This window comes from Phyllostomus discolor, chromosome 2 (assembly GCF_004126475.2).
Source record: "Phyllostomus discolor isolate MPI-MPIP mPhyDis1 chromosome 2, mPhyDis1.pri.v3, whole genome shotgun sequence".
Lineage (NCBI taxonomy): Eukaryota > Metazoa > Chordata > Mammalia > Chiroptera > Phyllostomidae > Phyllostomus > Phyllostomus discolor.
The window spans coordinates 195,303,071-195,327,190 of record NC_040904.2 but is presented as its reverse complement, the minus strand read 5'-3'; the positions used below and the strand labels follow the sequence as shown (position 1 = coordinate 195,327,190).

The following is a 24,120-nucleotide window of genomic DNA, read 5'->3' as shown; positions in this document are numbered from 1 at the left end:
TCTGCCCTTAAAATGAGAACTTCCGCCCTTAGTAAATTATTCGCCGGGACACATCCGCTGATGATGTTGACCCTTATCCTTTTGCGGAAGTGTCCACGACTGCCCGTAGAGGCGGCTTGAAGCGAGTTGAGTCCACTTCCGCCCTTACTGAACCCCCATACGCGATCCACCACGGCAGTCATGACGTCAGTGGAGGTCGCCATTTTGCATTCTCTATCAAACTTTTTTTCCCTCCAAAACGGGGATGTGCGGTAATGAGGTAAAAATCCCCGACAAAACTTGACTCTTGGATTGTATTCCATAAATATCCCTTTTCAGCAACTGGGAAATCTTTCTTTTGCAGAATATAAATATGTCTAGAGTTGATCCCAGCTGAATTAAGACTTTCTCTAAGGTAGCTATTTCTTAAGGAAGTTGGGGAGGCAAACTGAATGTTGTGAGATTTAAACCATCCGCATTCCTGTTCACTCACACGAACACCAACTCCCGAGGATTATTTTTTTAACATGGAAATAGTAGATTGCTTGTCATCTTTGCTTATTAATACAAATAAATCTATAATCGTCACGGTAAGTATAATTCTACACACCTTTTGTCAGCATTATCCTTTTACATTCAATACATTCTTGCATAAAATGACATAGTACTTCTGTCCTTCCCCTTGTGTTTTTGTCTCCCTTTTTATTAGAGTTTATATATGATGTGAACTAGCACCAGGATTCTGAAAGGATGGGCGCATAACTGGAGTTGCCACAACTCTGGCAGTTAGATGCCCACTGTCACCCTCCTCAGCTACAGTACCATAAAAACGACAGTTTTCACCAGGATGGATGCCACGGAGTGCATGACAGACTGCCGCCACACTGGTAAAACAACACAAAGCTCATATCCTAACCGTGGTGTAAGGCAGTGTTTGGGAGAGCACTGTCACTACTAACACACATTCTTGATAATTATCAATGGTACATGGTTTTCAAACACATAATTTAGAACAAATATGTGAAATATAATGTGAGTTTACTGAGCAAGCAGTAAGATAATAGAACCTAAGCTTCACTCTGAAGTGCACATCCCTTGGTAAGTAATTTAAGCTCTCAGCCTATTTCCTATAAAATGAGAACAGCACCTACTTCACAGGGTTGTTGCTGAATTGAGCATACCATTAATTAAAAAAATAATAAAAATAAAAAAATTTTAAAAAGTAGTCCTGACTGGTGTGGCTGAGTGGGTTGAGCAATCTCCTGCAAGCCAAAAGGTGGCAGGTTCAATTTCTGGTCAGGTCACATGCTTGGGTTATGGGCCAGGTCCCCAGTGACAAGAAGCCCGTCTATGCTTCTCTCCCTCCCTCTAAAAATAAACTTTTAAATACATTTTTAAAATGATTCTGGTTTTAATACCTGTGAAGGTAGGGCTGTCAGGACCTTTTAGATTGATGGTGAGCTCAGGGGGAAAATGCACTAAACATTCGGGAAGCTAACAAACACCAGCATATTTGGTCATGTGGTGCTCCGTTAGTGCCGCCACAGATGGAGATTCTTGGATAATGCTCACAAAGTGGCATTATTTCGTTGACTGTCCACACTCCCCTGGCTGATGAGCACTGGGCCCAGCAGTCCCAGAGGACAGACATGTTATCAGATGTGGGAGCTTTGTCATAACTTTTTCAGTACTTAAAGGTTTTTTTTTTAATTCTCAAAAAGGAATCTTGGAGGTGATCTAGCCCAACCCCTTCCTTTAATACCTGAAGATGCATCTCAGCCAACACTGTGTGATAGTAGAGCCAGGGCTGATGTCCAGGTTTTCTGACCTCCTTCTATTCCTCTGCACAACTGTCCTGCAATGTTATTCAATCCTGGTTATGGTTTCCACCACAGGAAACCTGTTTTAGGTGCTACAGTATAATGAAGATACATGTATGTACACACATGCCAGCTGGAATTAGCACTGAGCCCACTGACGCTCAGGCAAGAGCATAGGTCCTTTCAAGAGGCCATGCTTGCAATTCTTTGATAAGAAGCTTAGTGGTTTTAACATGACTGGAACCTTGTTCCACATATTTAGGCAATGCAGTCCCCATGGCAAGATTTGCATGTAGAAATCCTTATCAACCAAGATTCCACTTCAGAAATATCTATGGCTGGGGACAAACACGGAGTCTCATCACACAACATTCACTCTTCACATATACAAACTCTAGTGTAAATCCTTAGTACTCGCCTTGAACAGCTCTTCAAATAGCTTTTCCCACGCTCACATCAGCAGCTCCACTGCCTCTGATCCTTTTACATGAATTTATTTCTATACAAGGTTCTAAAAACACCCCTTGGTTTGTACATAAGTTTTTTCTTCATTTTAAATTGCTTTATAACAACTGATTTCCTGATTTTTTTTCATTTTCTCTTTTCTCTAAAATCTGTCATGATTTAAAAAAAAAAAAAAAGACAAAAGAAAATAAAAATGTCACTGGCCAGAAGACAGGGTGGGAAAAAAGAAGACAAAAATAAACAAAACATCAATATGAAAATTCTGAGATATAATGCATTTATAAACACAGAAATGGTTACAACAAAGATGGCCGTGATGAGTGGGTATATATATATTTATATATATATATATATATTTATATATAAATCCGTATCCGGCAACTGGCCGTGGCACCTAGGGAGCTAACTCCAGTCCTTGTGTTTGCCCTGAACCCTCCCTTCTCTGCAAAACCCCACTGTTACAGGATTTCATCAAGAACACAAAGCTCTCATACCTCCTTACGTTTTGGGATGGGGAGACTGAGAGTACAGGATTTTGGTTAGCAGAGAAGGGGAGGGGCTCCAAGGAAAACCATAACCCACACTTCTAAGCCACCCCTCAACCATTTTGGGGATTGCCGGCCCCTTGGGGACCACATCTCAGCCCATGCCCCTTTACAAATAAAGGGAGTCTGACCACCCCACGCCCCCCAATCCAGATCCCCTTCCTCCAGCATTAGTTAAGAACTGAAGTGAGACCATGAGGGGAAGAAAAAGACTCCCAGGGGTCAGGGAACATGAGAAACCTCTTGTTCTTTCACAGGTAAGATCAGAACAGGAGGCTGGTTGCATTTAGGACTCCCACCTCTCTGGTGTCTGGGAGGGCCAGCCTCTAGTCTTCTACCAGCCTGAACTTCGAGGATTATGAGGGTAAGGAGGGAATAAGTGCCCACAATGGAAAAGTTTCTATGAGGTCATAGCAAATCCCTCCCTTGAGCACCAACTCCCAATTTTTAAAAGCTATGCTTAGGAGGGGAGGCTGCTGGATTACACTACCAGCTCAGTATTCCTCTGCCAATCAGAAGGGCTGATGTTCTTTTTTGAAGAGGAGTTGAAAATAAGGATGGTATCCTGTGGAGGAAGTCCGTGCCTGAGGTCCAAGGAGATGGAGCCAAGGCATGTCAAGGAAGAAGAGGACTTTTTCCCACCAAGAGGAGTTGGAGAAAGAAGGGACCAGAACTTCCTTCCCCTCTTCCCAGTGGGTGGCAGCACAGGTCTCTAGGAGCTGGCCAGGTGCTCCACCTGGATGGTGCTGGTGGTGACAGTGAGGCAGATGTCCTTATGATGCTCGGCCGTCTTATAGGGGGTCAGGTCAAAGGAACACTGGGGTGGAGGGTTGGGGTTGCTGTCCCCACCACCCCCACCTTGGGGTGCTGCCCCAGGGGACTGGAAGTGTGGTGGCTGTGGCTGCTGCTGCTGCTGCTGCTGTGATGCCTGGGAAGCTTGCGCTTGGGCTTGGGCCTGGGCTTGAGCTTGGGCTTGGGCTTGGGCTTGAGCCTGGGCCTGGGCCTGGGCCTGGGCCACTGCTGCTGCTGCCGCTGCCGCCTGTACTTGTTGCTGGAGATCAGGAGGGTTGTGTTTGCGCATATGTTTCATAAGGTACGTTTCCTGAGGGAGATAGAGAAAAGGAGTTGAGGGAGGAAAGAGAAGGAAAGAAGATACTTGTAACTAGCATCCTGGGCTCTTACTTTGCTTTAAATAGAACAATACTTTTACAGAAATGTCCTGAAGGCATCGGCAGGTTTGCTCTGTGCCACTTTCAGGGCTCACTCCTGGCTAGGGAGAAGGGGGACCTTTAGAGCACCATGGGCATTTGACAGCACAGGAAAAGCTGTCATTTTCTGAAAGATCTTTGAATGGAACAACTTTACCACCTTTTTCTAGAGTTTAATGGAAAACATCTAACTGAAATCTTTCTTTACCCAAATTCTCAGGTTGCTTTATTTTGCCTTATGTTCAAGTAAAATGAGGAAGCATTGTTTAGCAATCTCTACAGGATTAAGGGATCAGACATCCCTAAATTCCTCAGCTATGGGTCTATTTAGAGTCTGTTCTTCTTGACACCTAAGATGAAGTGAAGGAGGCAGCAGATTCACTGTGACAGATCGTTATCCAGAAAGATGGGGTAATGCAGATTGTAGTCTTATGGGCCTAAGAAGAAAGAGAAGACACCGAGCACTCACCGACGTATATGCCCGACTACAGATAGTGCAGGTGTACACCTTGGCATGCTTCACTGTATGCGTAGACAGGTGCACCTCTAGTGAGGCTGCGTCCGTGTAAGCCCGATGACAGTTGTGGCACTTGAATGGTTTATCTTTGTTGTGCTGCCGTCTGTGGGACTGATAAAATTGGTAAAAATAAGGATGAGTGTACTGGACTTTTCCCTCCTGCCTCCTTATTGGAAAGCCCTAAACAGGGTGTTAGGTCTCCCAGGTTCTCTTTCCATCTAAAGGCAGTAAAAATTGCTTCAAATGAAACTTCAGGAACCACGGGCTAAGGGAAGAAGAATACCTCATGCGGCACAGACCAGGATTCTGAAAGAATGGTGGCTGTGCTTGTCTCACTCGTCCAGTGGTTCACTAAGTGAGACACGGGGATCACCAGGGAATACCAAGACCTTTTCAAGCGGTCCACAAGGTCAGAACTATTTCCAAAATAGTAGTAAGACAATGACTGCCTTTTCACTCTCATTCTCTCATGACTGTACAGAAATTAAATGATGCATAATATTGCAATTGAGATTGAACACAGTAGACACAAGATCTAGCCATCTTCTGGTAAGCCATAATTTAAAGTGTGAAAAAATGTAAAATAATGCCATCATTCTCACTAAATTTTTTGGTGGGTATGCGTTTTTGGGATATTTTTTAAAAATTATTTATTCATTTTTAGAGAGAGGGAAAAAGGAGAAAGAGAGGGAGAGAAACAACAATGTGCGGTTGCCTCTCACACACCCTCTACTGGGACCTGGCTGGCAACCCAGGCATGTGCCCTGACTGGGAATCAAACCGGTGATCCTTTGGTTCACAGCCCTGCACTCAATCCACTAAGTCACACTGGCCAGGGTGGGGAATATGTTATTTGTGTTAACATACAATAGGTTTGTTGTTTTTTAAACAATAGTTTACAATATCTATATAGATAAACATTACGCACATCAACAAAAGCATTTTGGGTTCCCCAATAATTATTAAAAGTGTGAAGGGGTCCTGAAAAAGTTTAAGAACTGCTTTACTAGTTAAATGGCACTTTGACCTAAGTCTTGGAGTCAAGGCCCCATGTGGAAAGAGGAACATTTACCTGCAGATTAGAGAGCTGTGTGAAGGCTTTCTCACAGCCTGGGTGTGCACATTTATATGGTCTATCACCGGTGTGGATTCTGCATGGGATGAGAAAACAAGAAAGGGAAAGGCTATCAGCAAGGCCGCTTGGGGACTGGCTCTTAAATGAGCCTCCTCAAGGCCACTCCTGTCCTCCCACGGGAGTGGGAGTGTGACATGGATCTCCAGGACGTCTCAGCTCCTCTGACATGGATCATCAGGCCGTAGTGCCTGACTGCTGCTTACTGCCTGCATCACTCAGTTCAAGATGGGCTCCTCCTGCTGGGGAAGGAGGGACTGGTAGCTCAGCAGCCCAGGGACAGGCAGGTCATATTACTAGGTATACAAGTAAGCTCCTACAGTAATTATCCCTGATGAATGCTCAGAAACATAAGGTAAACACAATAGTAAGGAAAAGAAGAAATACATAAAACTTCTTCCTTGACCCCCACTAACCAGCCAGAAACTATCCCCGCTGCCTCGAGCACCACTCCCAGAGAAAGCTCTCATGTCAAAGCAAAGCACAGAGTTATGCTAACTATGGAAAATAGCAGCGACATGAATACTTGCAGAAACTCCTTCAGACCTTTCCCAGTCCAGCCCCCTAACAGCAGGAAATGCCTAGTTTAGTACCAATTTGACCTGTTTCCCAAACTCTACAGGGCCCTCCACTGAGATGAGCCAAGGACTTGAGGGTGTACGAACACCTGCTTCTCTTCAGGAACTTCAGGACCATCTTTGAGACCAGGCGGTTTTCTGGACCTCTGGTATAAAATCTTGAAAACATCACAGGATATGTCTCCTTATGAGGAAAGCCCAACTCCTCCTCTTCACAAAGCACAATGTCTGACCACTTGAAGAATATCACCACATCCAGAAGCAGCCAAGTGTTTAGTAAGAGTGTGGATTCCAGTTCAACTTGAGATACCACTGAAAGACATCAATTCTTCTAGTTGGCAGAGTCACTTCCTCCTAGTCACTCCAGATTCATGGGACAAACAGTGGGCATCCTTAAGAGGAATGAGCTTTTTCATTGTTTGCTGGCTCTTTAAGGTTTAGGACACGTCTGGTTTTGTATTCTACTCCTGGCATCCCTCGGAGCCTTACTTGTTGCTGTAGGTATTGGCAGGCTGGCACCCAGCTAAAGTCTGTATCTCCCCTTCATCAGTGGTGCCCTAAGGGCTAGAGGTATCATCTTCAAATGCCCTGGCTTTGGCATCAAGGAGAAAATCTTGCAAGATGGGTGCCTAGGTGTTTTCAGGGAAGCCAGTGAGGGAAAGAAGAGTTGTCTCTGCTCCAGGTCAATCTCTTCCTCCCATGCATCTGGGAACATCACACAGTCATTCCATCTCCCCAGTGCAGCTTCTGCCCCAGAAAGGCTCTCTCTGAGCATCCACTTGTGTCTCCATGTTGTCACTTGTCCTTTTTCCCAGATGAAAGTCGTGTTCTCCTCCAGCCAGGTCTCTCCTCCAGCCAGGTCTCTCCTCCAGCCAGGTTTCTCCCCCGCCCCCCGCATGCGGGTTGTTGTGTGTGTCCGGGGCGGGGGTGGGGAGGGCATGCCAGCGGGACGGGGGCAGTAGCCTGCCACTCTCCCTTACCGTGTGTGCTGCTGGAGGTGGGAGAGCTGGCGGAAGGCCTTCTGGCAGTAGGAACAGTTGTAGGGCTTGGCCCCCGAGTGGATACGGAGGTGCTGAGCCAGGTAGGAGGTGTTGGCGAAGGTCTTGGAGCAGTGCGGGCACTTGTGGGGCTTGATGGTCTCCGTGTGCATCTTCGAGTGGATCCTGCCGGAGAGGAGAGGAGGGAAGGGGGGAGGAGGAAGCAGTTCGACACCACGGGCTCAGCTCTCTGCTGGGTGAAATGATGTTGCTTGACGGATGAGAACACCCCCTCCTCCCTCCTCCCAAACATACTCCGGCCTGGAGAGGCTAATGAAGAGGACACCAAGATTTAGGTTGTTGCTGATCTTAAGTCGGTGGCTAAAATGGCAGTGAGATGATGAAGAGCTGGAACCCCTGGCTCCTGGTCACCTTAAAGATTTCAGTTTCATCAACCCTCCATTTGGCTCTAAGGTTACACACTCACCACAGACACCCTGCTTCCAAACTGTTATTTGAACAAAGACCAATACCGCCTGTTCCCCATGGACCTGAAGTTGAATGCACACCTTGGCTCTGAACTGAAGCATATAGTAAAAGCAGGGCCTGCTCTGCAGAAGATTTCCAAACACAGACACAGAAAGAAACCACAAAAATCGTTCCAGACTTTGGGATTGAAGACCACAATTTTCCAGGCCCCCCCAAATTCCTATGACACAGAGTTTAATTTTTAGAGAGAGTAATGGGAGAGAATTGAGGGTCCCAAAGGGCAAAATTGGAAAGGAAACATGGAGAGTACGGCCAGGTAGTGGGAGAAAACCAAGAGCAGCCTTACCGGGTGTGCTGCTGGAGGTGCGAGAGCTGGCGGAAGGATTTCTCACAGAAGTTACAACTGTAGGGCTTAGCCCCTGAGTGGATACGGATGTGCTGGGCCAGGTAGGAGCTGTTGGCGAAGGTCTTGGAACAATGTGGGCACTTGTGGGGCTTGGTCTCGGTGTGTGACTTGGAGTGGATCTGCATCTCCGACTTTGAGTAGAATGTCAGTGAGCACATCCGGCACCTAGGCCAAGTGAGGGCAGCGGTTAAAATCCTTCCCACCAAGAAGGCACTGCTGAACCCTCCCCTCTACTTCCAAAGAAGTCAACTTCTCTAATCTTTCCTATTCCAACTACATTGTAAGGCCCATGAGAGAAGAGGCTCTGTTTTATTTATTTTTATAGGTAAAGCTTCTAACACAGCCCAGTACAACATAAATACTCAATACAGGGTTGCTGAATGACTGCACTCCCTAAGGGGGTACAAAAACAAGAACTCAACCAGATAAGACAGGAAAATCTTATTACAGGCTCTAGGCTAATGTGAACCTCACTGATCTAGGATTGTCAGCTAACTTCTGTTTTCCTTCTGCCTATAACTTAATTTCAAACTTTTAAAGAACTCTTTCCTCCAATTTCCCACATATAAGCACATCACTCAGGTATTCTCAAACTTGTGAAATGACAATGAGGACAAACTGACTAGATTACCCAGAAGGACTTCTCGCCTGTCTCCACAGATATTTGCCTTCTCTCAGATTTTCTCCTACTTCCTTTTTGCCAGGGATTCCTAGAGGGATGGGGGTGGGGAAGTATCAGAATTACAGTCCTTGGAGGGGCTTTTCCAAATCACATTATGTCTGCCCTCCCCCCTGTATCTGATGTTCCTCCAGCCACCCCTACCCACTAGGCAATTATGTGAGAGCCATTTCTGCAAATAAGCCAAGGTATCTGTTAAAAGTGGGTTGTGTCTCTTGAATATTTAGGAGAAAAAGACTTGCAAAACACTGGGCTTCCTTGCTAAAACTTTCCTCTTTCCTCGCACATGGAGCCAATGTCAGCACCCTGGGTTGACATCAGGAGCATCTGAATACACTTTCACTTATCATCTGAGTTGGTAGTCTTCCTACTCCGACACTGCCCAACAATACTAAGGCCTCTGAGCAGGACAAACCATACCTATTCAGACTTGAATAGGTAAAAGGTATTTATATGTGGGCTGGAACCCTAGCATTCCTAAACAAATCACTAGTGCACAGTGTGGGCTGGTAGAAAGGGCGACAGCCTAGGAGCCCAGTAACTGGGATAAATACCTCTTCTTGGAGTTTCCCTACTTATCTCTGTAAGAGGGGCTTGGAATTGTGTGAGGGGTGATTTCAACTTTTTTTCTAATCCCAGAACTTTTAGAGAATAACTGACTGCAAGACTACAAAGAACTCTGAGCTCCTCAGAGAAAAAGATACTACTGTTAGCTGGGGTATGGTCCCTCTATTAATGCAGCTATTAAAATTCTAATCATTAAAACCCATTTTTATTTCTCTAGTTACTGGATAACTCTGGAAGAAATGCAATCACCAGTCTACCAATTGCTGCCTATTGTCTGGGATGCCCAACCACTGTATAGGAGGTGAGGAGGTTCTGTTTATAGGTAGCAGAGTCCAAAGGACACATAGCCAATGGGAAGTCTGGACACCTGGGCTCTACTCAGGGTTCAGTTATAGGCTTGCGCATCAATCCAGACCTCAATTTTCTGGTGTATAAAATAGACAGATAAACATCTGCCCCTAGAAAGGCCAGCAAATATCCAGGACCATCTAAAGTAAGCCAGTATTCTCAAATAATAAAACTGCATTAATGTTAACAGCATCAGCGTGGATGGGTCACTAAGACTGAGGTTAGAAACTGGACATGTTGGCCCTGGCCAGGTAGGCTAGTTGGTTGGAGCATCGTGCCGTACACCAAAAGGTCACAGGTTCAATTCCTGGTCAGGGAACTAACTAGGTTGCAGGATTTTCCCTTGTTGGGGAATGTATGGGAGGCGGCCAATTGAGGTTTCTCTCTGACATCGATGTTTCTCTCCCCTACCCCAAACTCCCTTCCTCTTTAAAACCAGTAAATACAGGGTCCAGCAGAAGTAACACCTGCTTGAATGTGGTTGGTAGAGTAATAATTTGGGTGTAAAAATTTATAGTTTTAATTTGAACATTTCACCTAAAATATCATATGGTATGCTTGAGGATGATATTATTATGTTACCAAATTAGATGCTTAGGATTTTACAACAGAAGATTTTGTAATAAAAAAGGGGTGTTATTTGTGCCGGACCCTGTATATCATCTGCTGAGGATTGAAAAAAAAAAAAAAAAAAAAAAAGGAACTGGACACATTGTCACTTGGAGGGGACCTGCACTAAAGTTACAAGATAATTTCCCTTGGCTGCTAAAATTTCTCAGAGGTGGAACGACACATTCATTTTAACAAACAAAATTGCATTTAGTGTATGAGTGCTGAACATACAAACACACACCTTAATATGAAATTAATTACAAAAGAGGAAAACTTCATCGAAGTTTTTACCTAGAGAAGAATTTACAAAACTTAAATTCATCAATAATGGACTGGCAACAAAACCAGCAGTCTCAAGAAGTACTAGGTACAAAAATGATGTTAATGAGTTTGCCATTTGTTGTTGTGCCTCATATTGCCAGGGAACCTTAAACACAGAGTTTCCACTCCTCACAACAAGCTAGCAAGTATTATCCCTGTTTTACAGAAAGGAACAGGAAGGCTCAGAAAGGTTAAGTACTTTGCCAAAGGACAAACAGTTATTCAGTACAAAGCTGTGATTCTAGCCTAAGATTCCTCACACTAGAAGTATTCAAGGAGAGGCTGGACAGCAATCTTCCAGGAATGTTTAGGGGACTAAAACTATAGAGAAGAGACAGCTTAGGTGACCCTTCAAGTTTCTCCAACTCTGAAATCCTATGAAGCCACAGAAAGGAGTGTAAGCTCTTTCATGCAAAGTGTTGTGTGGTTGAAAAGGAATCTGATGTAGGAAAGTTGTGGCAGGGAGCAGTCAGTGGGCGACAGAAGAGCCGGCACCCCTTATCACTGGGTGCCCAACTTGAGGGGGCACCATTCACATCCAACATGAGAACAGTGCTCCTTTGGAAGCGTGCAGTGCAATGACCTTGCTTACAATAACCACAATGAATTATCATCCCATTGTTTTCCTAAGATGCTCAAAAACCATTTCAAATACTCTGATTTTCCCGTCAAAACATTTCCACAAGACAGATGAAGACCACAACTGATCTTCCTATTTTACAGAGGGGAACAGAGAGTCAGAAATAAGTTGACTTGCCCAGAGCAACAGAACCCAATTCCTCCAATATACAGTCAAATACCATTGGCCACAGGAATGGATGTGGTTGACCCACACATGCATTGAAAGAGGGAGTCTTTGTGATTAAAAAGATTCCATTAGAACTTCCGAGTTCTGAGTTTCTGAATAAATTCCATTCACCTAGAATGTAATTAGTCCCCCTTAAATTTCAGAGTTCTCTTTAGTCACCTAGGTGTGGGGCCTATCAAAAATTCCAAAAACATCGAGGTTGTGGAAAATCCCATCAGAGCTTCCTTCTAATTGTATATTCATATTTCTTTCCATATTCACAGTTTGGGAAGTCCAGAGATAGCTTTAATATGGGTCCAAAACACTAACGAACAGGAAAACCTCGGCAGAGCCAGAGGGCCCTGACCCATGTGAAGGGCTCCACAGGGTGTCGGAGAGCCTCCCACTGCTCCCGCCACAGCAAGGTCTGTGTAGGCGTACCCCCATGTCACCAGGACCTCACTTTAAGCAAATACATAAAAATCCAGATTTCTACAAAATATTTTGAAGAGGAATTTTCATTTATGAAATGACATATAAATGAATGCCTTTAAATGAATCAAATTTGCCAGGTACCTTTATAATATGATATGATGTAAACATTTTCCCGGAACACTTTTATTGTATAGAGTGGGATACACCTGTAATAATAAAGCTGCAATGAGCTTTCGGACTAAACACTGAATTCTGCAGTGCTCGACATTTTCTGAATTTAGCAACACTCCCCTCATTTTCCCTTCACAAAGAGGGATTTCAATCCTCTATAGTTGTAGCTGCTCTCTACAGAAGTGTACAACACAAACAATAAATGCTAAGTGATGGCTATTTTTTATCTCTTTTGAAGTTCCCAACATTTCAAATCTTATCTGATATGTACCCCCAACAAATGGGAGGCAGAAACAGAATTCTCCCCATTTTACAGATGAGGAAACTGAGGCCCAGAGAGGGGAAAAGGACTTGCCCAGGGTCACACAGCAAGTTCGTGGTGGAGCCGGGAACTGAATCCATGAGCCCAAGGCTCTGTCCATTTCCTGTGCCGCAGTTCCCTTCGCTCCTAAAATGGGAACAACATTGCCCATCTCGGTACACTAAGGACAGACCCAATCTCCCAGCCATGCACATCTGCCCCTGTCTGTGTCAAAGCTGTGACAGTAGTTATCCCACTCTGTGTAATGGGACCAAATTCCCCAAACCCACGAGGGCCCTTGATAGTTCTCAAGGGAATGAAAAAGATTTGCAATGTTCAAAGGGCAGGGAAGTTTACTTATGTAATTATTTTGTACAGTACCACATGCAAATATAATGCTTTTTGGCAATGGACAACTTAAAGACAATAAAGAATCAAAATGACTTCCATGAATTACAAAGTGAGCAAACAGTCATTTTAGAAGCATATATTCCAAGGGGGATAAGGGAGGTATCCTATTCCTCCCACCTTTTTATAGAGACCCCTCCCATTATCCCAACCATGCAGGGTCGGCCAGGCAGGCTCAATGCTCAAATATGGCCCAAGAACCAGTGGACAGCACACTGGTGAGGCGCTTACCAGAAAGGTTTCTTGGAAAAATAGGAATGGAAAATGCAGAAAACAAAAAGGTGCTGGAGACAGAGACTCAAACCCAGTCTAAAGCCTCTTTACAAGAAAGAACTCCATTATGCCACTCAAAAATAAGTCAGTGCTGATGACTCTGGGTGAAATGGGTCTGCATCCTGGGGGAAGAGGCACCAGTGAAGTGCTAGAAGCTCTACCTTCCTGCCCCGTGACAGAACACCTGACATGCACATGGATCTGAGGTGGAAAGCTGGCAGAGCATACAGCCTGATTAGGGGCAAGACAAAGAGAGGGTAGGGAAGCCGAGACAGGAATCCTCACCCCATCCTGCCCCAGGATCATTCATACCTATAGGTCTTTCCATCTTTCTGATGGTCATCATCATCCTCAGGGGAGAGGACATAAGGGTCATTCATCTCAGGCAGTCCTGATTCCAACATCCGCTTCTTCTTTCGGCCCCGGGGGGGTTTAGGAGCCACATTGCCACCTCCACCACCACCTCCGCCTCCTTCCTCTGTTAGGGATGATGACACCTTCTTGGAAAGGTCAGGGACCACCTGCAGGGCTTGTGAGCCAGGGGGAAGAGCTGAGACAATCATGGGAGCCGAAATGGGGAAGGTCTGAGCTGATGAGGCTGTGGTCACAAGGGAGCCTGAGGGGGATGTGATTACCAAACCAGGACCTAGGATTGGAAGAAAAAGGAGATGGTGTCATGCTGCCCAATCCTGATCTGAATCCTACTTAACTTCCCCAAATAATTGTCTATAATTAACCCCTTACCACCACCCCCCAGCCCAGAGTATATAGGACACCCCAAACCCTGTAGGAAAAAAAATGGTCTCCTAACCCCTGTCCCCACCCCAACCCTGGTAACAGTGAGATTTACCCCTTGATTGACTCCCTTCTCTTCTCCACCTCTGAGAACAGGAGACTCCTTGATTCAGAGAAGGAAAGAATGTCACCTCCTCAAAGGCAGGGACCGCATCTTCTACTTCTTTGTATCCCCCATAATGCCTAGCGCATTGCTAGGCACACAGTAGGCACTTAATAAAAATCTGATTGAGTAATCAAACACATTTCCCACTCCCCATGTTGTTGGAGCCCTCCAGCCTGGGGTACTGATCATGGAAGATCAACACCTCAGATTGGAGAAGAGCAGAGTTGCTCACCAGCAGTCATTAGTCCTGTAGACGCCACAGGGACCACCGTGATATTCTGGGTAACGGATGCCTGGCTATGTGGGGTCAGCTGGTCTGACTTGGACTCTGTGTCCATACTGATGCCTGAGGGCAGGGACACTGAGGCAGGCACTGTCAGCAAGGTGGGGTAGTGGGGTGGAGCCAGCCCACAGCCCTTCTCTGGCAACAGCTGATCCTTCATCTTGTTGATGAACATCGTGTTTTCAATCTGGAAGAAATGGAAGGGGCAGAGAACAAACTGATGGTCACCAAATGGGAAGGGGTGGGAGATAAGCAAAACAGGTGAAGGGCACTAAAAAGTACAACTGCCAATTATAAAAATAGTTACAGGAATATAAAGTATAGCAGAAGGAATATAGTCAATAGTATCATAAATATGCATGATGCCAGAGAGGTCTACAGACCCACTGTAGTGATCACTTCTTAAGTTTTATGAATATCTAATCACTATGATGTATACCTGAAACTAATATATGTCAACTGTAATTTAAAAAATAAATAATTAAAAGGAAGGGGGAGGGGAGGGGAGGAGCCTCTTCAGGGAGAGTCTGATTTTGTTCCTAAGCACTTAGCATTGTCTGCCCTCCTCCTCGGATATCAAGGAGTGAGTAGTTAATATCTTTGTGCTTCCAGAAAGAAGCTAAACAGAAACACTATATAACTCTGAGTGATGGAGACCTAGTGAAAAAACATGTGGTTTGTCTTGCATCAGTCTTCACAGTAATAGAACTTACTACACAGAGTTGACAAAAGTATACCATGGTAGAGGAGCAGAAAAGCAAACCCCACATACCTGTCCTGAGACCGTGGGGATAGAAGGCCAGAAGTACGGGTTAGAATTGAAGTGAGATTCTTCCATTCTACCTGAAGAAAGAGAGACCGTGTCACACTCAGAAATAAATCTGAACCTTAGCAATGGAGAAGGGGAATTGAGGAGTTCCTGATTTCTTCTTTGGCCACATGGCTGGGAATCAGTGGTCAAGACCTTAGAATTTAGCCCTAGTTGGTGTGGTTCAGTGGAGTGAGCACCAGCCTGCGAACCAAAGGGTCACCAATTCAATTCCCAGCCAGGGCACATGCCTGGGCTGTGGGCCAGGTCCCCAGTAAGGGGTGTGCAAGAGGCAACCACATGTTGATATTTCTCTTCCTTTCTCTCTCTCCCTCCCCCCTGCTTAAAAATAAATAAAATCTTTACGAATAAAAGTTTAAAAAAAGACCTTAGGATCTAGCATATTAGTCCCACTGGTCAGAGCCACTCAGCACTATATCCCCATCCAACAAAGGCAGTCCTAGGTAAGAGGCTGCTGAAAGAACATACACACATCTCATTTACCCACAGAATGCTTTCCATACCCCAAGAAACAGAATTGGTATTACTTTCCTTTTCTGACAAGAAAAGAAACTAAAGTCATGAGAGGGGAAGGGATGTGCCCAAAGTCCCACGAAATAACACTACTGACTGGCTTCAAACAGCAGGGCACCTAACACTATTCCTCTTTTCCTTTATTCTTCAAGTCCTCCTTCCTTGAAATAAAAAACCCCAAGAGTTCTAATTGACACATCTATAGTTCTATGTAGCTTGGAAAGGTTCTAGGCCAGTACAGGAAATGTCCAAGAATATTAAAGAATGAAATTGACAGGAATCAAAATCAAGATTTTTTCTCAATACTTTATTTATTTATTTTTAGAGAGAGGGCAAGAGAGGAAAGAGAAACATCAATGCTCAGGAGAAACATCAATTGGTTGCCTACCACACCCCCCAAACCGGACACCTGGCCTGCAACCCAGGCATGTGCCCAGACCAGGAATCAAACCAGCAACCTTTCAATTTGCAGGAGGATACCCAACTCACCGAGCCACACCAGTCAGGGCAAAATCAAGGTATTTTCTGGTACCATATGGTATCCGGGGACCAAATCCCACTGATCCCAAGGGCAAAGAACATCTATGGTGCTACACTAGATACCACACACGCTAGGTGGAGCAGTAAGAACCTAAGAGTTACCAGTTAAAAAAAAAGAGTTCTAGCACCAGCAGAAGCAGCAGCACCACAGACTCCCACCTAAAGGGACTCAGAATAGGGACAACAGAGGGCCAGAACTCATCCATGTTACTAGACTCCTGCTTTATAGTTCTCAAACACCAGGCTTCTGGGAGTGTGAACTTGAGAACTTGAGTTCTTCTCCGTACACAGATGATAATTAAACGTAAAACTTTGGAGCCCTGGCTGGCGTAGCTCAGTGGATTGAGGACGGGCTGGGAACCAAAGTGTCCCAGGTTCGATTCCCAGCCAGGGTACATGCCTGGGTTGCAGGCCATAACCCCCAGCAACCGCACATTGATGTTTCTCTCTCTCTCTTTCTCCCTCCCTTCCCTCTCTAAATAAATAAATAAATAAATAAATAAAATCTTAGAAAAGACAAGAAAAGTACCTTTAAAAAAAAAAACGTAAAACTTTGGGAGTGACGAATAAGCAAGAAACATTAAGTTAATCCCTCAGAATCACACGGCAAGTCACAAATGATTACGAACCAAGGCATCTTACCACTCACTGATTTTTACATTCTGATTACTTCTAGAAAGGCTTAATTGGTAGTATGCTGGTCAACAGTAACTTCCCAAAATCCTAGACCAGGAAAGATCCAGCCCAGCAGAAAACAGGTGGAGAGGGAGTATGGGACTGATAGAATGGGGAAACACGGAACAGCAAGAAATAAACACGGTCACCACATTGTTGCTCTGAGTCGAGAGCAGTCAAGATTCGGGCAGGGAAGGAGGACCTGAGACCTACGGCCACAGGTCCCACCGAGGATATGCTGGCAGCAGACAGCAGAGATGCGAAGAGATGGAGGGTAGACTGAATACAGAAACTCGGTTTCAAGAACTGACTAAGGAAACTAGAAAAGAGCTTCAACAGAGGCGTTCGAGCAGAAAGAATCTCTCTCTAAACATAACGCTGTCCCTATCCTTCTCTGGAAGTCTCATCACATTTTTTTTTCTCCTTTAACGAGCACTCTCAATTTTTCATAAACCCTAAAAGGGGAAGCAAAACAATTTCAACCTTTTTCATAAAAAGTAGCAAAGGAGAGAGGCAACAAACCAAATTTGTGACTACAGCAGCTTCACACAAACGAGGCTCAGTATTAAATGGCTGGGGATCAACTGCAGGTAATTTCTGCTCCCTGAGTTATGAATTACAGTAAAACCAGACAGTCTCCAAAACAGGGGCTAACCTTTTCCTCCCAGCATTAGGGGCTTCAGGTCCTCCCCAGGCAACAGAAATCGAGAAACAACCAGGTTGCACTTTATGGGGATCCAATCTTGCCAAGCTTTTCGGGAGGCGGAGGTCACATCTTGGACCTCTCCACAGTCTCTAACACAGGACTTATCACCACGTAAGCAACTCCATATTGAATGAACTGAATGAATGACAGTGGACTCCAGACAGAGATTTTGAAAACACTGTGAGGAGTTCAAACCTTAACTCATGACCCCACATTGCCCAACCTTCTAGCTGAGAAAAAATGAAACAGACAAGAGTGGTGATTATACAATAGAAATGCAGCACTGGAGAGTGGAAGAAAGGAGGGTCTAGAAGATAACACCCCTGAAGAGTAAAGGAAGTAAACGCACTCTGCATGTGAAAATTAAGGAGGAACTGAGAGCCTGAAAATAACAATGTCCTCAGATAAGATTCCTATGACGAGGCCCATTCCTTCCCCCACAAGACTGTTATCCATTCTCACTGTCCTATGAGTGGCACAGGTAAAGCAGTTCCTGTAGGTTCCTATAAAGGGGGCGCACAGAGTGATGTGGTGAACAGTATTACCACCACCATCACCATCACCACCCATTATGTCCTTACTGTGTTGAAGGTCCTGTTCTAAGCGCTTTACAACTATCACATCATGTAATTCCTACAATAATTCTCTGAAGTTTGGTACTGTAATTCCATTTTCTAAATGAGGAAATTGAAGGCAAACAGTAAACAGCAGAACAAGTTAGAGAAAGGGGTTCTACAAGACAGCAAAGCCATATAACTGAAGTACACACACTCTGACGTTGTGGCTTGATTCACAACACACAATTTAGAATATTTCCAGGAATGGATTACACATTTTTCAGGTAGTTCTCACCAATATTTTCAAAACCGAAGTTCTGATGACAATAGTTAAAGATAATACTCTCTGTGAAACCTTGGCCACCAAGGTAACTGATTTTAGAATCACAGATTCTGAGTAAAAAGACCAGACCATCCAGAGGGAATAAACTGAGTAACTGGCCTCTCCACTTCCATGGACACCTAGTCTGTCACTCTGCTTTGGTTCCTAAGAGAACAAAGCTGAAGATCAGAACTACCGCTGGTCCTAAGACAAAATGATAAGTGCGTTTTGTGGGCTCCTGACAAATATGTCAGCCCCAAAATGGGGGTACATGGACAGTACTGCTAGGCCAATTAGAAGTAATGTTTGCCTGCAAAATGATACCTGAGAAATGCTATACCACTGTGGAGAGTCAAGAAGGCAGGCTCTTGCCAGAAATACAGGCAAATGGTACCCTTGGAGCAGTGTAACAGGGTGCTGCTGGGGCGAGATCACTCAAATACCTGTTCACTGTCCATTTCACCACTTACCCTCTTAACTCTCTTTCATGGAGGAATTCTCACCAAACCATCCTGACATCCAAGCAGGCATGTACCAACATTCTGAAACCTGGAGAAGCCCAATGATATTATGGGGAGATCTCATCTGTACATAGAGTGCCAGTTTTGATAATTATGCTAATACACTAAAAAAGCAGTGGTTTACACAGACTGAGAAGGTTTCTATTATAGCCCCAAAGAACAGAAAGAAGGAAAAACATAGTAAGTACAAAGAAGTATACTGGCAGATTGAAAATCTGGGTTCTAATTTCAACTTTACCACTGCACTGTGCCTCAATTGTTAATAAGAACAGAGGTTTGCTATAATTAAATTAGGCAGTTCTTTTCTTTCAAGAGGTTTAGGGAACTGCTTATTTATTTATTTTTGTCCTTTTTCAATCCTTACCCAAGGATATTTTTCCCCATTGCTTTTGAGGGGGGTGTGGGGAGAGAAACATGAATTGGTTGCTTTCTCATAGATGCCCTCACCAGGGATTGAACCCACAACCTAGGTATGTGCCCTGATCGGGAATCGAACCCATGACCTTTTGGTCTATGGAACGATGCTCCAATCAACTGAGCCACACCAGCCAAAGCTTTATTTCCTTGTCAATCTCCAAAGAAGTCTTGGAAGCACTGAGGAGGTGAAGAAAAAAGATAGTATTACATAACATCCATAAACACATAGTAGGACTTGAGCTCTGTCCATCCTTCCACAGTGCTACCAGCCATCAAGAAATGATGTCACTGCCCCCAGCATGTGGTTTTTGTATACGTGATGAAGTACTTACTACAATTTTTTGTTCTTTTTAAAATGAAGCACAACTTTTTTTCCTCAGGAAAATAACATTCTCTTAATACAGCCAACCTTTAGAAAATCATGAAATACACCAACCACATTAAGTAGCTAGAGAATGGACCTAGGAATCAAGATTTCTGGAATCTAATTTTAGCTCCTACGTCGGTGGATAAATGAGTAACTTCCAACTCTATTAAGTTTTTATTTGGGTAAACGATGGAGCAAAATAAACCCCTTAAAACAAATTCAAGAGGCATAGTGTGATGGCATGAAGGCAACAAAAACCAGAAAAAGAATAAAATGCTCAAAGTGCTCCTGAAAGAAACAAAGAGAAGTACTTCCATGTGATGAGGCCTATTAGTGACAATTAGTGAAAATTACATAAAGACCACATAATTACAAAGGAACTACCCCAAAGTATCAGTTCTATAGCCTCCAGCTTAGTAATCACCAACTAGAAACACTTACAAAAAAGAGAGATACAAAGATCAACTCAAATCCAACTACAGAAAGAACCTGACCCATGGATCTCAGACACTCTATTGAGCAAAACTGTTCCAAAAATGCACAACTACAGAAAGATTACAATACTAGTTAAGGATTTGAGGAACAAAACAAAACACAGAGGACCATTTTTTATAACAAAAGTTTTTTTCTCAATTACTAAGGACATTCAAGAAGGACCATCCCAATAGAATTTAGAGCCTTCCTACTTTCTGTAAACTCTTCCAAGTATAAAATAACTCAAAACAGGTTTATCCCAATTTTATTGGAACAGACCATCACACCACACATGTTTGAGACCAACAAGACCACCACCACCACACAGATGGCAGTCTGGACCATCATACCCTGTATCTGGTGGGAAGACCAACGCAGCAGTTCCCCTTGCCCTGCCTGTTCCACAATAAATAACGGATCTAGGCAATGTGAGGTATTGCGGGGGGGGGGGGGGGGGGCGGGGGAAGGGGGGCGGGAAGGCTGGAGGGGATATGCACCTAAAATTTAATCAACTTGGCTCAGAAACTTATGGGGAATACATTTTATAAACCAGCCAAGAATGGGTTCCTAGGAGATACCTCGAGGATTATAAGCTCTGAATTCAAAACTTTTTTGGATCAACACATTGTCACTTTCAGCCTACCTAAAATTCTATCACCATCAAGTCTTATATTTTCCATTCTTCCAGACCTACTTATGGAGTCTAATCCATACAGTTTTATCCACTTTACTTCAAACTACCTATGACCCAGTTTTTTCCTGAAAACTTCACCATGCCACATCAAATTCAAATAACTGTGTCATAGATTCAATCACTCAACAGATCCATTCCAAACACTAAGCTGTAATATCAAGGATACACACCCTGATCTAAACTCAACTCTGCTGGTTCCAAATACAGGAAAGCAATTCCAAAAGCTATGCCACAAGGAATATACTAGCAATTAGGGCCCACTTGTCCCCAAACTAGATGTAAGTTTCTGCTTTGGGCACAATGCAACACCACTGAGTGGTTTCACCTGCACATTTCGTAATTCATTCCTGACGAGCACTGGTGGAAATGAAAGGTGACAGGGTACAGAGCCAACTTTCTGCACAACTTCCTAGGCACCCCCAAGAGATAGTAGGAAAAGGCTGATTTTTCTCCCAGCAAACACCAGTATTACAATCACTATTATGTGAAGAATTCTGTTATATTGTCTCCCCAAAAACCTATTTTATTATGACCCCTTCTCCCCCCAAACAAGAAAAACCATTAACCCAACATTGTCTTACCCTCTCTCTCTCTTCCTCCTGTCGTTTTATTCTTTCTCCTTTCCAGGGCTCCTGAACTTTCTGTAAACAAATTGTCTGGGTTACAGGGGCCAGTAAGGATGCAGACACCAGAGAACTGTGGAGGAATTCTTTGACTGTCAGCAGTCAGGAAGGTAGGTGGACCCCCCAACCAAGAATCCAAAGTTGCACGGTTATAATCACAGGAGTGCAGTGCTACCTCAATGCAGCTACAAAGGAAATAAATCTAAGTCCCAGAAACTAAGATGAACTCTATCACCGGTGTTTGGGTTCTACTCTTGTCCTCAGACACGGATTCTTCTTCTTTCCCCAGGGCCAACAAGTAACCAGAGGTAAGAGAACACAAGGCTTGGAAGAGAAGGGTCCCTGACCCCGTGGACTGGCTCGGAGAGCAAAACTGAGGACTAGAGGGATGCACAAACCCTTGTGTCAGGCACAGGGCCAGTTCAGGCCCAGCCACTTCCTCTGGTCTCCCCTCCCCACTTCTGGGAGGACTTCGCCCCTGCCTACCCAAGGCCTTGCGCCAAGAAGTACCTCCCTCAGCCTGCACAGCGGTCTATCTTTTGGAGACCCCAGCTGTCCCCCAAAACCTTTGCTTCCTTGAGACAGCTCCTGGGAGCCTTCACTTGATGTCACCCCCCCACACCCCTTCCTCAAAGGTCCTTCCTTGGGACGTCCCTCCTTCTCCACCAGGGAGCTGAACTCTGCCACCCACCACACAGACACCCGCCCCCTAAGCCCCCCCATTCCTCCCCATCGCCCGCTCCTCCACAACCACTTCCGGTTCCGGGACGGACACACGTACAGTCACACCGTGGAGCACCCCCTTCCCCACCCCCCCAGGGAAAAGGGGAGGGGGGAGGAGCAGAGAGCTTGGCGCGCGCCGGCTGCAGCGGCGCAAGACTCACCCAGCGGCGACGGCTGCGGCGGCGCCAGAGCCAGAGCGCGGGAGGGGCGGCGTTGGCTGGGAGAGGAGGGAGCTGGTTGGGGTGGGAGGACCTCAGGGGCCGAGGGGAGGGGGAGAGCACCGCGGAGCGCGCGAGCACGCACTTTAGGCGCGACAGAGACCACACTCTCACACGCAGAGAATGCGTGCGAGACACCCGCAGGGCGGGGGCTCTAAGCAGTGGGTGGCCCCCTTTCTACCGCCCTCCCTCCCCTAACACTCACCCGGAAGTGGTGCTGCCGCTTGTGCTCCCAAGAACCCCAATTCCTCCACGGCCCCTCCCTCCCTCCCCCCCTAACACGCTCCAAGTTGGTCCGCCGCGGCGAGAAGGCGGGAGCGCCGGAAACGAAAAAAGGGGGGAGGGAGGGAAATGGCAATGTGGGGGGGCGGCAATGGGGAAGGGGGGGCGGCAATGGGGAAGGGGGGGTAATGCAAAGGTCGAGTCACTTCCGGAAGCGGTAGATCATATCCGGCGCCGCTAGCTCCAGGAATACTTAGGCCGCAAGTTACGCCAAGGAGGGGCGGAAGTGGCTTCTGCCCAGGGACCCGGTAGAACCCTCGGTGGATGTGACGCCTCAACGGAAGTGAAGGCGGGTTCTGCTAAGGGCAGAAGCTGAATCTTCAGAACTGCGGTCCTCGGGCTTCCGGAAGCGACTTTTGGAGCAGTGGGAGGGTGGGATCCCGACAGGTTCATGAATTATGCATCAAGGTACCAGCGGAGGAATGGGTTTTAAAAGAGTAGGGTCCCGTTTCCCTTCCCGCTGTCAGGGAATAGCCTGATGTAGAAAGTTGCCATTCTTCTTTCTTATACTGTACTCTCAAGAATTTCTCAGTGCTTTGACTCTGCGGGTAAGGACAGGATGTGTCAGTTTTCTGAGGTTCCTACTTAGGCCCAAAGAGTAACTGATAACCTCTCGCCGCTATCAAAATCCGCCCTTTCCTGATCACACCCCTTAGTCTCTTTGCTTTGATCTCTGCTAGTCTTGCCCTCCTCCACATCTCTGTCTCCTCATCCTTTGCTTTTAAATATGGCACTCATCACTACCTGACATACTGTTTCCATCTCTTCCCATTAGAATATCAGCTTCAGGAGGGCAAGGACTTTGAATTGTGTATCTGACCTCAGAGCTGGAATTTAGTTAGTGGTCAGTAAACGTTTATGAACACTTAATGAAAGAGTTTATGAGCTCTTTCAGGAAGGCTTCCCTGATTGCTCCAACCCATAATGGCCCCGTATGTCTTAATTCTCACAGCATTTAGTCTGTACCTTTTGTTGCTATTTTAACTGTTTTATACATGTGGCTCCTCAGCAAGCTTGTCAGCTCCTCAGGGAAGAAATTATCTCATACATAGTATCCTTCCCACTTTTGCTTAGCATATAGTACATGCTAAATAACTATACAGCAGTCCCCTTATCCACAGGTTCACTTTCACTGTTTCTGTTACCCTTGGTCAACCATGGTCCAAAAACAGTAAATGGAAAATTCCATAAAGAAACAAATCATAACTTTTAAATTATGTGCCATTCTTAACAGAATGATGAAATCTCCAGCCATCCGGCTGAGGGCTGAGCCTGGGACATGACTCAACCCTTTGTCCAATGTCTCCAAGGTGTATACTGTCCCTGCCCGAGATACTTAGTAGCCATCTCAGTTATCAGATTGACTGTGGAGGTACTGCAGTGCTTGTGTTCAAGCAACCCTTATTTTACTTAATAATGGCCCCAAAGCACAACTGTAGTGATGCTGGCAACTCAGA

At 45.2% G+C, this 24,120-nt stretch overlaps 1 protein-coding gene across 10 annotated transcripts; it reads right to left on the bottom strand.

Moving 5' to 3' along the window:
* Positions 1–2,518: 2,518 nt before the first annotated feature.
* On the bottom strand, positions 2,519–22,753 carry ZNF384 (zinc finger protein 384). Of its 10 annotated transcripts, XM_028531622.2 has the most exons (13): positions 22,587–22,753; positions 22,325–22,380; positions 21,399–21,458; positions 14,975–15,045; positions 14,152–14,389; positions 13,869–13,916; positions 13,331–13,664; positions 12,392–12,484; positions 8,057–8,281; positions 7,225–7,407; positions 5,607–5,685; positions 4,487–4,645; positions 2,519–3,911 (listed from the first exon to the last, which is right to left on the bottom strand). In XM_028531622.2, the coding sequence occupies exons 4-13, from the start codon at positions 15,038–15,040 to the stop codon at positions 3,522–3,524; spliced, it is 1,815 nt and encodes a 604-aa protein (XP_028387423.1). In that variant the 5' UTR covers positions 15,041–15,045; positions 21,399–21,458; positions 22,325–22,380; positions 22,587–22,753; the 3' UTR covers positions 2,519–3,521. The 10 variants fall into 10 exon arrangements, with proteins under 10 accessions (XP_028387423.1, XP_035873222.1, XP_028387416.1 ...); XM_036017329.1 differs by lacking the exon at positions 22,325–22,380 and having other exon boundaries at positions 22,587–22,751; XM_028531615.2 differs by lacking the exons at positions 21,399–21,458; positions 22,325–22,380; positions 22,587–22,753 and adding an exon at positions 18,815–19,170.
* Positions 22,754–24,120: the final 1,367 nt, after the last annotated feature.

Bases quoted from the DNA above. Each gene is read 5' to 3' on its own strand.
- ZNF384 (XM_028531622.2), bottom strand. From the start codon at position 15,040: ATGGAAGAATCTCACTTCAATTCTAACCCGTACTTCTGGCCTTCTATC. The intron at 13,665-13,868 runs GTAAATCTCACT...TTCCAATCCTAG, and splicing joins AGAAGGGAGTCAATCAAGGG to GTCCTGGTTTGGTAATCACA. The intron at 4,646-5,606 runs GTAAATGTTCCT...CAATTTTATCAG, and splicing joins CACAGCTCTCTAATCTGCAG to TCCCACAGACGGCAGCACAA.